At 38.6% G+C, this 16,772-nt stretch overlaps 1 protein-coding gene across 1 annotated transcript in view; it reads left to right on the forward strand.

The window, feature by feature from the left end:
* RASEF (RAS and EF-hand domain containing) overlaps positions 1-16,772 on the forward strand; it is a gene marked incomplete at both ends in the record, with an annotated part of 82,478 nt that overhangs the window by 38,979 nt on the left and 26,727 nt on the right. The window contains 5 exons of the mRNA XM_079706404.1: positions 3,563-3,640; positions 5,951-6,066; positions 8,339-8,407; positions 9,967-10,051; positions 11,176-11,264. Coding sequence (XP_079562530.1) covers positions 3,563-3,640; positions 5,951-6,066; positions 8,339-8,407; positions 9,967-10,051; positions 11,176-11,264 — 437 coding nt within the window. The remainder of the gene's footprint in view (positions 1-3,562; positions 3,641-5,950; positions 6,067-8,338; positions 8,408-9,966; positions 10,052-11,175; positions 11,265-16,772) is intronic.

Consider the following 16,772-nt stretch of genomic DNA (forward strand, 5'->3'; position numbering starts at 1 on the left):
AATCAGATTTCAGAATCAAATTGGACTCCTTGGCAAGGATTTTTTTTAAAGGCCTGTAATTTCTGTTTCCAAGGGCAGCCTATCTTCTGCATAGATCTAATAAATATTTCTGGTCCCTTGAACAGTTGTCCATCAAACCTCAGTTTTCTTTCCTTGGTCTTTACCAAGTGCCCTCAAGTCCCATCTGTCCAGTGGACTGTCTGCTCATGACAGCAGGGACACTGTCTTTCCTGGTCATGTAGCCCTACACTCAGCTTACTGCAAGGTGTATGTATTCAGTGAATATTTATTAAATGAAATGAATATTTCTCTTCTCTGTGGAAAGTTCCAGATCTAGAGGACCACTGATCAGCAAGAAGTGGGAGAGAACCTGTTGACATGAAAGCAGAGGTGTGATTGGTTTTGGCCTCTGCTCTATTTGGTTTCTAATGATTAGGGTCCATTTCACTCAGTGGTATGCTGGTAGATGTTTAACAACAGGCTCTGGAGAGGGGAGGAAGGGAGGAGGCATTTGTAGCATTTGCCGATCTTCGTGGTATAAATATTCCCACCATTACCGATTTCAAGCTACCAAGTTGACATCACTGAATGCAGAGTTTGGGAAGAAATGCTTAAAATAAATAGGCTCTCGCCTGCTGGCACACATTGGCTCCAGCATAATACTGGATTCACTTCCTGCATGTGGATGGTCTCCATAACTAATGGAAATACCTTAGCTAAAATGAAAATGGGTACTTAAAAAATAATCGTCCCCGAAAGTGGCATTGTGAATTTAGGCACATCACTTTGCTTCTCTGGTTGTTCATATGATAACCTTTAATGCTCCTTCCAGTGTTTATACTGAATGAGATTAAGTGACAATTAATGCATTTGTGGGTTACTGCAATTCAAACCTCTGGAATTATTAAGAATTCTCCCAGTATCCTTCTTGGAAAAGTATTATCAACGTCAACCTTATATCTGATTTCCAAAGGTCATTAGACCATAATATTATTCTTGTATTACAGAATTTGAATGGACCAATCCCTTGCTTAATGCTAGAGTCACAGATTCTCCTAGTCACTGTCCTCAATTATTTCTGTGTCATCCAAATCTTTAAGAGAATGTTTGCAAGAGGAGACACAGAGTTGTTTTTTCATATAGCACATGATGCAGACCAAATAGGCCCTGAACAGTAAGAGTCAGGAGTGACAAGACCCGAGTCCTTATCAAGACTGTGCCAATTTCGGACTTCCCTGGTGTTGCAGTGGTTAAGAATCCGCCTGACAATACAAGGGACACGGGTTTGAGCCCTGGTCCGGGAAGATCCCAAATGCCGCAGAGCTAACAACTAAACCCATGCGCCACAACTACTGAGCCTGCGCTCTAGAGCCAGCGAGCTGCAACTACTGAGTCCGCGTGCCACAACTACTGAAGCCCATGCACCTAGAGCCTGTGCTCCGCAACAAGAGAAGCCACCGCAATGAGAAGCCCGTGCACCGCAAGGAAGAGTAGCCCCTGCTCGCCGCAGCTAGAGAGAAAGCCCGTGCATAGCAACAAAGACCCAACGCAGCCAAAAATAAAAATATTTTTTTAATTTAAAGAAGACTGTACCAATTTCTTCTGTAACACCCGGGACAATTGGCTTCATCGTTCTTTTTTTAAAATAAATTTATTTAGTTATTTATTTATTCATTTATTTATTTTTGGCTGCGTTGGGTCTTCATTGCTGCACACGGGGGGCTTTCTCTAGTTGTGGCAAGTGGGGGCTCTTCATTGCGGTGCACAGGCTTCTCACTGCGGTGGCTTCTCTTGTTGCAGAACATGGGCTCTAGGTGCACAGGCTTCAGTAGTTGTGGCACGCGGGCTCAGTAGTTGTGGCTCACGGGCTTGGTTGCTCCGCGGCATGTGGGATCCTCCCGGAGCAGGGATCGAACCCGTATCCCCTGCCTTGGCAGGCAGACTCTTAACCACTGCGCCACCAGGGAAGTCCGGCTTCATCGTTCTGATCATTAGCTTCTCATCTGTAAGATGGGATTAATAATAAACTGTCCTGTCTAAACCACAGTGACTGACATTTTATTGACTTTGTAGCTTATTAAGCTCTTCTTCATAATTTAAAAAAATCAAATTCTTAAACTTTCTCTGAGAAAAGTGCAAACTTCCCACTTCTACAGATGAGAACACTGAGTTCCAGGTTAAATAACTTGCACAAAGTCACTCAGCTAATAAGCAATGGGTTGTCTTTCTGTCTTTACACAGTTGGTGCTTTCTCACTTATACCAGACTTCCTGCCTGCCTGATAGGGTTGTTCTGCGAGAGAGTAAGAGATAATTTATGGAAGAACATGTTAAAAGCTGTAAAGGAATATACAGAAGTTTACAGATTTAGTATAATCGCCAGACATTACCTTATGCCAGTGGTTCTGAGAAACTCATTTTTTTCCCCACAATTTTTTTTCTCTGAAATTGGCATGATCTTAAAATCAGTGGCTCTTTCGGCTTCAGCCACTTGAAAACCTTCCACTGATGCCATCTGGCAAGATGAAGAAAGTCTATCATCAAAATACTTAGATTTTGATGAAATATCGCATTCATTTTGATCAATGCACGCATATTCTATTAATGGACACCCACAAATCCCCACATTTCCCAAGGGATGTAAGCTATGTGTAAGAAAGACATTTTTGTTATCCATGTTAGGGATTCTTCTGAGCCAATTTAGTCTGGTAATACTCAGTAATCAACCAGGAAGTAAAGCTCATTTGTGTATTTATATAATTTTGTGTGTGTGTCTCTAACTTCATACCATACTTAAATATTATTGACTTAAATCATTAAATAAGCATTTTTTGACATCACCATGAAGAAAACATAGTTGATTTTTGACACCAATTCTGCTCTTAAAAATCTTGGACTCTAGTAAGAGAGTTAAAACACTCATAAGTAATTATGATATAGAATAGCAAGTGTTAAATGCAGATAAAGTTTAAGAGAATATAAAGGTCCAGACTCATACACAATATAACTGAAAAAGGGAGGACTGAATTGCTTGATAGTTGAATCGTTTCCCCAAAATGGCTTTTCAATTGTTTCAAAGAAAAATATACACACTACTATATATAAAATAGATAACCAACACGGACCTACTGTATAGCACAGGAAACTATACTCAGTATCTTATAATAACCTATAATGGAAGAGAATGTAAAAAAGGAATATATATATATATATATGTGTGTAATTGTACATAAGTACATATGTATAATATGTACTTTACACCTGAAACTAACACACTGTAAATCAACTATATTTCAATTTAAAAAAAAAAGAAAAAAAAGGTACCTTGGCAAAAAAAAGAAAATTCATGAAATAAGAAAACCCCTTTTTTAAATGTTTAAATTATTTAAAGCAAATTTTCAAACCCTTCTGGATTATATATAATTTAATGATTTATAAGGTTGTATAATGTTGAAAGTTGGAGACTTCTAGAATTCCCATATCTATATGCACATATATTCCTAAACTTAACCAAATCAATTCAAAGTGAGTTTGTAAATGCCCAACTTTATTTGCTTTTTCAGCTAGAAGAACAATCAAAACACATAAGTCAAAAGGAAGATGTGGCTGCATTAAAAAAACAAATTTATGACTTATCAATGGTAAGAATTAACTTTTCACTTACAGTAATATATTTCCTGTTAGACTACTGTTTCCTAAATAAAATCATGCTATGATTTCAATGTTCCAGGAATAAAAGCTTAAAGAGAAATTAATACTACAGAGAAAGTCTTTGAAATACCTCTGACTAAAGGTATTATATTTATGCAGCCTTTTTCCCTCAATGATACCTATTGTAAATGCTTTTCTTTTTTTATTTAAAGCAATAATGGCATGGCCTTTAAATTTTAAATAGTTAACCCCTGCATTCTTTTTTTTTTTTGTGGTACACGGGCTTCTCACTGTTGTGGCCTCTCCCGTTGCGGAGCACAGGCTCCGGACGCGCAGGCTCAGCGGCCATGGCTCACGGGCCCAGCCGCTCTGCGGCATGTGGGATCTTCCCAGACTGGGGCGTGAACCCACGACCCCTGCATCGGCAGGCGGACTCTCAACCACTGCGCCACCAGGGAAGCCCCTCCCTGCATTCTTATAACATCAACTTTTATCTGTTTTCCCTGGCTTTGTAAGATGAGGTATTATTGCTCTGCCCTTCCTCCAACTTTTCTGTCTGTCCCTTTTCCATCTTCTGCTGACCATATCTTTAGTATTTCTGTTGCCAAAACTGATAACATCTACATCTATTATATTATCGTCATTTTCTTTATTTTGTTTTCAGGTTGACTCTAAAAGTTGAAAACCAATAATGAACATTTCCTTTATTGTGACTCTAAATATTCTCCCTGCAGAGCCAAGAAGTGAGCTAGAATTGCAGTTCTTTCTCTCCAGTCATTATCCCTGTGCCACTCAAAAGAGAAGGTCCCCCAGCTTTGTGGTCAGATAGATCCCCTTTATGCATTACCAGTTTCAGATTTTGCTACCTCTTAGTTGGTTTTGTGCTTGGATCACAATGTTCTCGTAGAGTTGCTTACTTCTCTTGGATTCTCTGGTGGAGTTTTTGGTTTCTTGTAAAAAGAACCTGCCATCTTCACGATATTACCTATACCTTGCAACTTCTTATTTATTCTTCCAGTACATGGAATTTGTTTTTTTTCTCCTTGAAAATATTAATTTTGGAGTCCAGGAAATTTCAGTTCTTATTGGACTGGCTGCTTTTTAAACTTGCTACCCAGATGTCATCTTGGAATTTCTGATCATTTTAGGTAGCTGTGGTAGGATTCCTGTACAGCTGGGCAAACATCTGTTTAGTTCAAGGCCTCTCCCCTGGAAGATGGCCTTCCTCAGAGCTCTATGTGTGAAGCTGGCTGTCAGACATAGGACCCCAATTACCAGATGCATGGGGCCTGGATGTTCAGAGAGAAGCCTTAGCTTTCCTTTTGGGAATCATTCAGTTATTTTTAAAAAGACGAACCCCATCTTGTTGCCTTTGGAATCAACTCTGGCTTATCTGCTCTTCTTTCTTAGGGTAAGAGCAGGTAAAGGCTCGAGAGCTACAGTTTTAATCTCTATTTCCAGACCCCCTTCGCACTCTCTGGGGTTCTGCCTGACCAGTTGTCTCTTCTTTGTTCTACAGCAGAACCTTCAACACACATCTTCTGGACCTCCTTTTCCCCTACTCTCTTCCCTTTGTCAGCACATTGCCATCCAGTTTCCTTTTTCCAGCAATATGTTTAAATCACTTGACTGCTGATGGGCCCCTCTTCCATTCTTTTAATTTTTATTGGTTTATTTCCTTTGGTATTTCATGTTAATGGGGTCTCAAAAGGGGAAGAAGACAAATTCATGTACCCAGTCCACCATATTGAACTGGAGCCTCCAATGATTTTTTTTCTTCTTTCTCTTTTTTTTTGTTTGTTTTTTTGTTTTTAAGAAAAATATAGAAATCTCCTAATCACACTGGCTTATTTTCAAGTGCAAAATTAAAAATGTTAGGTGATAGGATTTATTGTGAAAAGTAGCCAGTCTACCTGGTAACAGGTATTGTTAATTCCACAGAGTATCTATCAGTAGTTCCACAGCTCTCATTAAGTAAAACAGATGTTTAAATGTTTGGTCTCCATTAATTTGCCAATAACATGTTAAAGTACATCATGATAAACTCTTGACTGTTGTAGTTTCACACCAAATGTCAAATATTTTTTAAAAAGCTTTGAGGATTTAATTTTTGACACTTTCTTTAATACTTTATGAAAATTTCATATTACCTTGAATTGATAATTAGTTCTTTGAACACCAAGATTTGAAGACTTGTGGAGGGGAGAGAGTGATGTGTGGGAAGGTTACACTACACTTGACTTCACTTCACCCGGGTAGAAACTCTGAGTCTAATGACCTGCACTGTGCCTTTCCTCTAGGAAAATCAGAAAGTTAAGAAGGATCTTTTAGAAGCACAGACAAACATAGCCTTTCTTCAGAGTGAATTAGATTCTTTGAAAAGTGATTATGCTGATCAGAGTCTGAATTCTGAAAGGTATGAAACTTCACATTTTACTTTTCAGTTTGAGTGGAATGTTTATTTAGGTAACCATCCATGTGAATGAAGCTCAGTAATAAAGGGTTATTTATTAACTTTACTAATATGTTCTTTGCTTTCTAAAGATTTTACTTTTAGTGTCAGATTTCCTAGTGATTTTTGTGTTTTCAATTTTTTTAATTATTGGCTGCTCAGGAAAGTGCAGGGCTTAGTAATGTTTGAATTAACTGGCAGCAGAAGAATATACCTAAAGTGTCAAGAGGCAGCGCTAATTGAAGTGCTTTGAAGGTAGGAATCCTGGCCCTACAACAACAAAAAAAATAGAAAATGAGACATCTTAGGCAAGTCATTTTATTTTGCTGTGCTTTAGTTTTGCAGTATGGTGTTAATAACATATGACCTAACACACGTGTACCCACAAAGGCATGTAATTATATATAAGGAAGATACCCATGTATATTTATATAGGGGTATTTAAAGATAAAATGCATCTATATGCATTAGTATATGTGTGTATCCCCTAGTACATGTATACTTGAGAAAAACACCTTGTGTTTTGTTTGTTGGTTTGCAGACTTTAATCAGAATTAAGGTCCTGTAATGGAAAGCAGTGAAACATTTATTAAGTGCTTACTGTATACAGGTCCCTGAACTAGATAAGGAGTTATGAGTGTGGAATATATAAAAAAAGAAAAGACGTGGCCTCTGCTCTTTGAGAACTTCAAATTTAGTGGGGAAAAATTAAAAGTTAAAAGGGTTATGGAGTTAAACAGCATAAGAACTCAGCAGTGTCAAAAACAATACCACTGCAATGTCACAGGTTGGGTTCATTGCCATGAGATGGTAGACAGAGTGTTCCTTTAGTCCAGAAAGCTGGAGACTTTATAAAAGAAGAGATACTTGAGATGAGTTTGTCAGCAAGCAACACAGGTCACACTGACAATTGCCCGGCACTGTCTTTAGTACTTTACTAGCATTAACGCATTCATGGTTTCCTATGAGATAGGGACTTTCCTTATCCCCATTTCACAGATGGGAGAAGAGTCTCAGAGATGTTCCAGGTGAGGCAGAACCCAAAGCAGGGGCAAGGACATGGGGAAGGATAAGACTGGTTTGGGGAACAGTGGTCAGCCTGGTGGACAGAAAAAGATATTTGGAATGGAAAGGCAAATGTTTAAAAAAAGATTAAAAAGTATAAAAGCTAGTTTTTTTTTTTGTTTTTTTGCGGTACGCGGGCCTCTCACTGTTGTGGCCTCTCCCGTTGCGGAGCACAGGCTCCGGACGCGCAGGCTCAGCGGCCATGGCTCACGGGCCCAGCCGCTCCGCGGCATGTGGGATCCTCCCGGACCGGGGCACGAACCCGTGTCCCCTGCATCGGCAGGCGGACTCTCAACCACTGCGCCACCAGGGAAGCCCAAAAGCTAGTTTAAGGCTATAATGTAATGCCCCAGAATTTTTGGCTAAGGAACTTAAATTCCTACAGACAATTGGGAAACTTTTAGCCTCATCAAGAGAGCAAGTGGACAGCTTATTGCAGACAAAATTTGACAGCCTGAGGGTTTTTGGAAGCTAGTGATGGGGTTTTATCTGCTTAGAAATGGGGCAGGTGTGAGGTAGGGGCTGGAGGTAAGTGGCTGATGTTCTGAGTGGACATTTTAAGGAGGAGGCCGGGGCTTCTTCATAATAAAGCAACAGAGGAATCTGTTGAGCATGAGTTTACAGTGAACAGAGAAAGCCTGGTCCTGTGGATTCCTCTGTGGCTTAGGGTAAGGCAGGGAGGGCAGGGAGGGCTGGGAGCACAGAGGTGAGAAGGAATCACAAGAAGGGAGAATACAGCTGGGGCTGAAGTTGCATACGGCTTGGAATGAGCAGAGAAGAGTCTGAGGTGAGAGAGTGAATTGGGTGGAAGGGACTGGTAATGTGAGTAGCTGGGGAGAGGGGACTTAGCAGAACATCAGGGGGTTCAGTCCCAGTGAAGAACAGAGTCAGGTCAGTGGGCTGGGGTGGAGGAGCTGGTGGGTGCGGGGAGGGGGATGGGGGGAGTAGAGCCTTGCGAGAGGAAGCAGAGGCGTGGGTGTGCTTGTGGGTCAGAGGAGGAGAGGAGGCTGCTGATGTCTCAGAGGAACCGGGCAGCAGCACAGAGAGATAGAAGACCACGGTCAAGGACACAGGCCTTCGGAAAAGGCGGAAAGAGGTCTGGGAGGGTAGGTGTCAGTAAGGCAGGACTGAACATCTAATCCGCATTCAAACATAAAATATAATTTTACAGGGATCTGGAAGTAATCCGAGAGTACACAGAAGATCGAAATAGTCTTGAGAGGCAAATTGAAATACTCCAGTAAGTTCTCATATAAAGTCCTCATCACATTTACATTTAATTATATTTTGTTAGTAAAACAGGTGCCACATGTAACACGAGTTGCCATATATCAAAGGCTGGGTTCGCGGCTCCACGCATGTCCCTTCTCGACACGGTGTGTTCAGCACGTCAGCTTGGCTTTCTGATGCTTCTCATCCTACATAAACTATTCAAATCCAGGGACTAGAGTATAATTCTCTAAAAGTCCTCGCAAGTCAGGTGATATGTCCGGCACGCCTTTATGATACCTTTATTTTACTGTAAAGGACAATGGCCCTGACCTCATCAGCTTTCTCTGCGGCTCAGCACACTGAGAGGTTTCAGGCGTCTCACATAGTGCATGTCACATCACTAGGCATACACGATCATTCTTTGGCAATTTATTGTGTCTGCTTAGCAGTATATATTTTTTTAACCTCTTGGAAATATTATACCTGCTTTGTCAAATTTGCAGCTAAGTTTTAGGAATTCCATCCTCTGAGACCTTCCCCGCAAAACCTCCCCCTTTCCCACTGCCCCTTTCTCTCCTTTTCACCTAGGCAGTATTTTCTTCTGGTTTTAGTTCCCCCAAATGATGTCAGGTCAGATTTGACAATTTTTTGTCATCATTATGAATGCTTATTACATCTCACCTGCGGCAATGATAGAGTTGATATATTACAAGAATCCTGTTAATTCATTTATTCATTCATTCAGCAGGTTTTCACTCAGCACCTTTTATGGTTCAGGTATGCCAGGAGCTGAGGATACAGTAGCAAGTAGGAGAAAAAGGTCTCTCTCCTTATGGGGCTAGTCTAGGGGAAGAGGATGGAACCCGATCAATACTTACAGATGTTAGATGCCAAAGGAGAGGCAGGGGCCAAGGGGAGCCGAGTGTCTCGTAAGGGCATCCTCCTAACCAGGAAGGTCCAGGAAGCGTCTGACTGCTGAAGGATGAATAAGCCTGAAGCAGGGAGATAGTAGCCAGTCTCTACAGCAGAGACTTCATTTGATAGAAGAGGTTGCTCAGTCTCTGATAGCTTAAGTGGCTGCTGTAAGGCATATAGAAAGTAAGTGCCTGAGTTGGGGTTTGAACCCTGAGCCAACATTGGAGCCTTTAACTGGTATAAAACAGTGTCTGGCGGTACAGCACCATGCCACAAGAAGGATGCAGGAGTAGCCAGGAGAAAGAAGTGTGACATAACACAGCATATCTGTGCAGGGGGGATAGAGAGTAGGTGGGGCCAGCTGGCTTCAGGCCTTTAGGGAACAGAGACCTGCACCAAACCTATCCAAACAGTGGAGCTACCTGAAGGAGCAGTGGGTTCCACAGCATAGCTGACTCACTCCTAAAATGCCTTGAGACCTCTAAAGAGAGGTGACACATTGTTAAGTTGCACTTCTAGTAATGAATTATGATCTCAGTTTATGAGGTTTGAAGGGAAGTGGTAGAAAGATACAAGCGGTGGTAATGCCACGTTCTGAATATCACAGCCTGAAAAGAAGTGGTGACTTTCACCCCCGCTAATACTTTCCTTATCTATTTATTTACTTTGTAGAACAGCTAACAGGAAACTGCATGACAGTAACGATGGCCTAAGGAGTGCCCTTGAAAATAGTTACAGCAAGTTCAACAGATCCTTGGTATGTGATAGAATTTAATAACGCATTTCATTCTTTCTCATGGTAGAGTATTTTGATAAAAATCATGTATTTTCTTAGAAGAGAACTTATAATAATGAGAAACTATTTCATATAATAAAAGGAGACATTTTCCCAACTTAAAAAATATGCTATTCCTCTGCATAAATAAATGTCTAGATGTTAGCCAACTCTTTGTTCAATGTTCCAGAAAACCAAAGAAAGATGTATAAGGTGTGACCTGAGTCTTGGAAGAGTTTATAGTATAGTAGGGAGTTAAGATGTGCACAGATAGCAATAATAGAAGAAAAAGTGAGATGTCTCATGGAGGTTAAAATACATATTGCCCAGTTGAGAGGAGAGAGAGGGTGCTTCTGGCTGAGGAGTTTATTTAGACCCATTGGTTTGTTCTTTCTGGTAGTGAGATCATCAGAGTGGAGGCCTTGGGCTTTAACCCTCCTACAGAAACGAGCTAAGGCCCATCTGGAATTTTGACGACCTTTCCCTAGACTACATGTGCCAGAAAGCCTCTTCCCCCACTTTGGGGGGTCAGCTTCAAGGTTCGGGTTCCAGTGCCACAGCTTTGGGTATGGATGAGTCAGTCACTAAGCCAAATGATGGTTTGAGAAGAGACAAATCCACAGTCGGTATTGCAGGGTCCTGGCAAATCTGGGGAACCAGGATTCCCCTTTATGGCTTATATGGTAGGGTTTGGACTTAAGACATGATGAGGAGAGAGTCCTACGGGCAGTTGTTGCAGTTTTTCCCTTGATTTCTGTGCTTTCGTTTTCTCATGTAAGATACCAAACTTTTAATTACATTAGTAAACTAGTGTGCTACAGTTTTTTAAAATGTACATAGGGCTTCCCTGGTGGCGCAGTGGTTGAGAGTCCGCCTGCCGATGCAGGGGACACAGGTTCGTGCCCCAGTCCGGGAAGATCCCACATGCCGCAGAGCAGCTGGGCCCGTGAGCCATGACCACTGAGCCTGTGCGTCCGGAGCCTGTGCTCCGCAGTGGGAGAGGCCACAACAGTGAGAGGCCCGCGTACTGCAAAAAAAAAAAAAAAAGTACATAAAATTTTTACATGGAATAACAAAATATTACATATGTATTTTATGTATTACAGCGCGTAAATAATATATCACCAGGGAATACAATTTCTAGAAGCAGTCCTAAATTTAATGCTCATTCTCCTCAACCTCTGGGCTATGACAGGTATGTTAACACCTACTTACTTTCTGTTTAAATTCTGGAACAGAGTTAAAAGGAAAGTACATTTCCTTACAGGTGAATTAGAATAACAGAATATATTTGGGGCACTAATATCTGTTTTCTACTATCTTACTTTAAATTTCTGAAACATGAAACATGTAAAGATTAAAGTAAAAATGTTTGAGAGAGTAAAGTGATTTCTTTAAGATGTTATCGTGACTTGGTTTTATGTATGCTTACCCTTACCTCATGCCTATTAAGTCTTGTTTCTTAGAAGTGCCCTCAGTAAGAGGTGTTTCAGGGAAGCCAGTGGAACTACCACATGTGATGTTGTGATATACGCAGTATATGATGTTGAGACTCTTGGCACAATCTGTAAATGTTTAATAGCTCAGTATAATATTATGCAAGCTATGTTCAAGGAAAGGCAAACTTTCAAAACAAATAGAAATGTAGCAAGTAGATGTTTATGCACTAATGTATTAAAGGAGTCACAGAGCCTTCCCAGAAATGAGGATTTAGCTCTATTTTTAATCAAATGAAGTGAAATATTAGCCCTGCTATAACTTGAGATCTAGCAATAAAAACTGAAAGATTACATTTGTGTACACATGTGTATACATATACATGTCCAGTGTCACTACTTAAAAGGCTAACTTGGAGTATGTCAAAGTTTGATGGTAGACGTGAGTGCATAAACTGCAGGTCTCTGGCTCTCCATTTCTGATGCCACTTTCATAATTTATGTTCCTTCCCTTTTCATTTGAGGACTTTTGGTCTAAAGAATAATGTACTTAGTATCTTGGCATTAGCAAGATGGCCATATCCCCTTTCAGGAAGGTCTGTTTCCAAGGCTTACTGGTAATCACTTTTAATAAAATTCTATCCAAGTATCAGATGTTTTTATTATTCACTGATTTGCTTAATAAAAATTTTGAATAGTTTATCTATTTGTAGGCAACTGGCTTCTCTGTTTTTGAGAAATAGATATTACTTTTTTTGAGTTTAAAAAGGTATTATTCTTTATTTTTTAAAATAGTGATAAAATATACATAACATAAAACTTACCATCTTCACTATATTTAAGTGTACAGTTCAGTGGCATTAAGTACATTCACATTGTTTTGCAACCGTCACCACCACGCACCTCCAGAACGTTTTTCTTTTTTCTTTTTTTTTCCACACACACACTGTATTTTATTTTTACAAGAGATAAATAAACTGACACCAAGCATTGTAAATGGATGACCACAACAAAAGCAACAATGATTGCCATTACCAAACACGAAACACACTCATATTATGTCATAATATTGACATTCAGTCCAGTAATCCTCCACTGTAACAGCTCCTTTACTTTGCAATGAAAATTGATTTGTATATTTTTTGCCTCTGAGTCCTTGTGGGATTTTTTTTTATTCAAACAGAAAGTCACAAAAATTATAATCATCCTCATCAGTTCACTCAGTCCCATGTAATTAATTTTTTTTCATCTTGATCTTTTGTTAGCACTTTCATGAATTCATCAGTTTTCCATTAGAGTTCTGAAAATGCTTCTTCATTCAGTTCAGCAGTATAGTCAGTTACCAGAAACCTGTACTTGTCAGAGTCTTTTCCATGAATTCCTTAAGATGAAACCCTTTTATAGGAACATTTTTGCAAAAGCATCAGAGTACACCCAGAACTGTCTGTAAATGACAAAAGACTTAAAAATGACCATGGTTAAAGATTTGATGAAAGTTCATAATAATGCAATTGACAAGGAAATTTAGTTATTTCTGAGATATACATTTTAAAGTAATAACTAGAATTATGACTTATAACATTATACCAGAACATATAAGATTTTTGGAAATTTCATGTAATGTCTGAAACATTTATATTAACATAGTTCCATACAAATAACCCAAAGAAAGTTTAGTATTAGTTGTTTTGTTTGTTTGTTTATATTGCAGGTTCTTATTAGTCATCAGTTTTATACACATCAGTGAATACATGTCAATCCCAATCACCCAATCCAGCACACCACCATCCCCACCCCACCGCGGTTTTCCCCCCATGGTGTCCATACATTTGTTCTCTACATCTGTGTCTCAACTTCTGCCCTGCAAACCGGTTCATCTGTACCATTTTTCTAGGTTCCACATACATGCGTTAATATACGATATTTGTTTTTCTCTTTCTGAGTTACTTCACTCTGTATGACAGTCTTTAGATCCATCCATGTCTCAACAAATGACTCAATTTCATTCCTTTTTATGGCTGAGTAATATTCCATTGTATATATGTACCACAACTTCTTTATCCATTTGTCTGTCAATGGGCATTTAGGTTGCCTCCATGACCTGACTGTTGTAAATAGTGCTGCAATGAACATTGGGGTGCATGTGTCTTTTTGAATTATGGTTTTCTCTGGGTATATGCCCATTAGTGGGATTGCTGGATCATATGGGATTGCTGGATCATATGGTAATTCTATTTTTAGTTTTTTAAGGAACCTCCATAGGTTCCTTAAAAAACCTATGTATCACTTATGAATATAGATGCAAAAATCCTCAACAAAATATTAGCAAACCAAATCCAACAATACATTAAAAAGATCATACATCATGATCAAGTGGGATTTATCCCAGGGATGCAAGGATTTTTCAATAGCAATGTGACGCACCACATTAACAAACTGAAGAATAAAAACCATTATGATCATCTCAGTAGATGCAGAAAAAGCTTTTGACAAAATTCAACATCCACTTATGATTTTAAAAACTCTCCAGAAAGTGGGCATAGAGGGAACATACCTCAACATAATAAAGGCCATATATGACAAACCCACAGCTAACATCATTTACTCAAAGGTGAAAAACTGAAAGCATTCCCTCTAAGATCAAGAACAAGACAAGGATGCCCACTCTTGCCACTTTTATTCAGCATAGTTTTGGAAGTCCTAGCCACAGCAATCAAAGAAGAGAAAGAAACAGAAAGAATCCAAATTGGAAAGGAAGAAGTGGAACTGTCACTATTTGCAGATGGCATGATACTACACATAGAAAATCCTAAAGATGCCACCAGAAGACTGCTAGAGCTCATCAATGAATTTGGTAAAGTTGCAGGATACAAGATTAATATACAGAAATCTGTTGCATTTTTATACACTAACAGTGAACTACCAGAAAGAGAAATTAAGGAAACAGCCCCATTTACCACCTCATCAAAAAAAAATAAAATACCTAGGAATAAACCTACCTAAGGAGGTAAAAGACCTGTTCTTGGAAAACTATAAGACACTGAAGAAAGAAATTGAAGATGACACAAACATATGGAAGGATATACTGTGTTCTTGGACTGGAAGAATCAATATTGTTAAAATGACCATACTGCCCAAGGCAATCTACAGAGTCAGTGCAATCCCTAACAATGTAATCGCTAACAAAATACCGAAGGCATTTTTCTAGAACAAATAATTTTAAAATTTATATGGAAACACAAAGGACCCTGAAAAGCCAAAATCATGTTGAGAAAGAAGAACAGAGCTGGAGGAATCATGCTCCCTGACTTCAGACTACGTTACAAAGCTACAGTCATCAAAACAGTGTGGTGCTGACACAAAAACAGACACATAGATCATTGGAACAGGATAGAGAGTCCAGAAATAAACCCACACACTTATAGTCAATAAATCTATTACAAGGAGGCAAGAATATACAATGGAGAAAAGACAGTCTCTTCAGTAGCCAGTCCCGGGAAAACTAGACAGCTACATGTAAAAGAATGAAATTAGAACATTCTCTAACACTATATGCAAAAATAAACTCAAAATGGATTAAAGACCTAAGTGTAAGATCGGATACCATAAAACACGTAGGGGAAAATGTAGGCAGAACACTCTTTAATATAAATCATAGGAATATTTTTGGATCCATCTCCTAAAACAAAGGAAATAAAAGCAAAAATTAACAAATGGGACCTAATTAAACTTACGAGCTTTTGCACAGCAAAGGAAATTATCAACAGATCAAAAAGAGAACCCACTGAATGGCAGAAAATATTTGGAAATGTATGACCAACAAGGGGTTAATATCCAACATATATAAACAGCTTATATAACCCAACATCAAATAAACAAACAGCTGAATTAAAAAATGGGCAGAAGAACTGAATAGACATTTCTCTAAAGAGGTTGCTGATGGCCAACAGGCACTTGAGAAGATGCTCAACATCTCTAATCATCAGGGAAATGCCAATCAAAACCACAATAAGATATCACCTCACATCTGTCAGGTGCTATCATCAAAAAAAATGATATCATCAAAAAGAACACAAATAACAAATGTTGGCAAGGATGTGGAAAAAAGGGAACCCTCATACACTGTTAGTGGGAATGTAAATTGGTGCAGCCACTGTGGAAAACAGTATGGAGGTTTCTCAAAAAACTAAAAATGGAACTACCATATGACCCAGCAATTCCACTTCTGGATATATATCTGAAAAAAACAAAAACACTAATTCTAAAAGACGCATGCAGCCCAGTGTTCATAGCAGCATTACAATAGCCAAGATATGGAAGCAACCTAAGTGTCCATCAACAGATGAATGGATAAAGAAGATGTAGTATATATATATACAATGGAATACAACTCAGCCATAAAAAGTAATGAAATTTTGCCACTTGCAGCAACATGGATGGACTTGGAGGGTGTTATGCTAAATGAAATAAGTGAGACAGAGAAAGACAAATACTGTATGATATCTCTTATATGTGGACTCTAAAAAATACAACAAACTAGTGAATATAACAAAAAAAGAAGCAGACTCACAGATACAGAGAACAAACTAGTAGTTACTAGTGGGGAGGGGAGGAAGGGGCAATATAGGGGTAGGGCAGTAAGAGGTACAAACTATTAGGTATAAAATAAGCTACAAGGATATATTGTACAATGTGGGGAATATAACCAATATTTTATAATAACTGTAAATGGAGTATAACCTTTAAAAATTGTGAATCACTATATTGTATACCTATAATTTATATAATAGTGTACATCAACTATACTTCAATTAAAATTTTTTTAAATTAAAAGCATCTTGTAAATTTAATTTTATTGCTTTTGTGGCCTTATTGGATTTTAAGTTGTATATCTGTTTTAGTTTTGAGTTTTTTCTAAGAACTCTAACAAAAATATAACTTGTTTTGTATTTTTACATATTTAATTGTAATGAAAATATTCTTCAGGCAGATAAGAATAGTTTACTTTTAAAAGGGTATGTATATAAGTTGAGTTTGAGAAAGTCTGATCTATACCTATATTTTTTATTTAGATTCTGTATTTTCATGGAAGTGATTTTTCAATCAGGATTTTTTTCTCCTTCATTCCTTATCAAAAATATGAATAGGTTAAAAAAATAAAGTTCTGACTAATCATGACATGGAGCTGAATTTGTACTATATTATAATGAGAATGGTTTCTTTAGGTTCCTTATAGATTGACCTAAAATCAGTGTCAGAAGGAGAGT

This window comes from Hyperoodon ampullatus, assembly GCF_949752795.1.
Source record: "Hyperoodon ampullatus genome assembly, chromosome: 6".
Classification (NCBI taxonomy): domain Eukaryota; kingdom Metazoa; phylum Chordata; class Mammalia; order Artiodactyla; family Ziphiidae; genus Hyperoodon; species Hyperoodon ampullatus.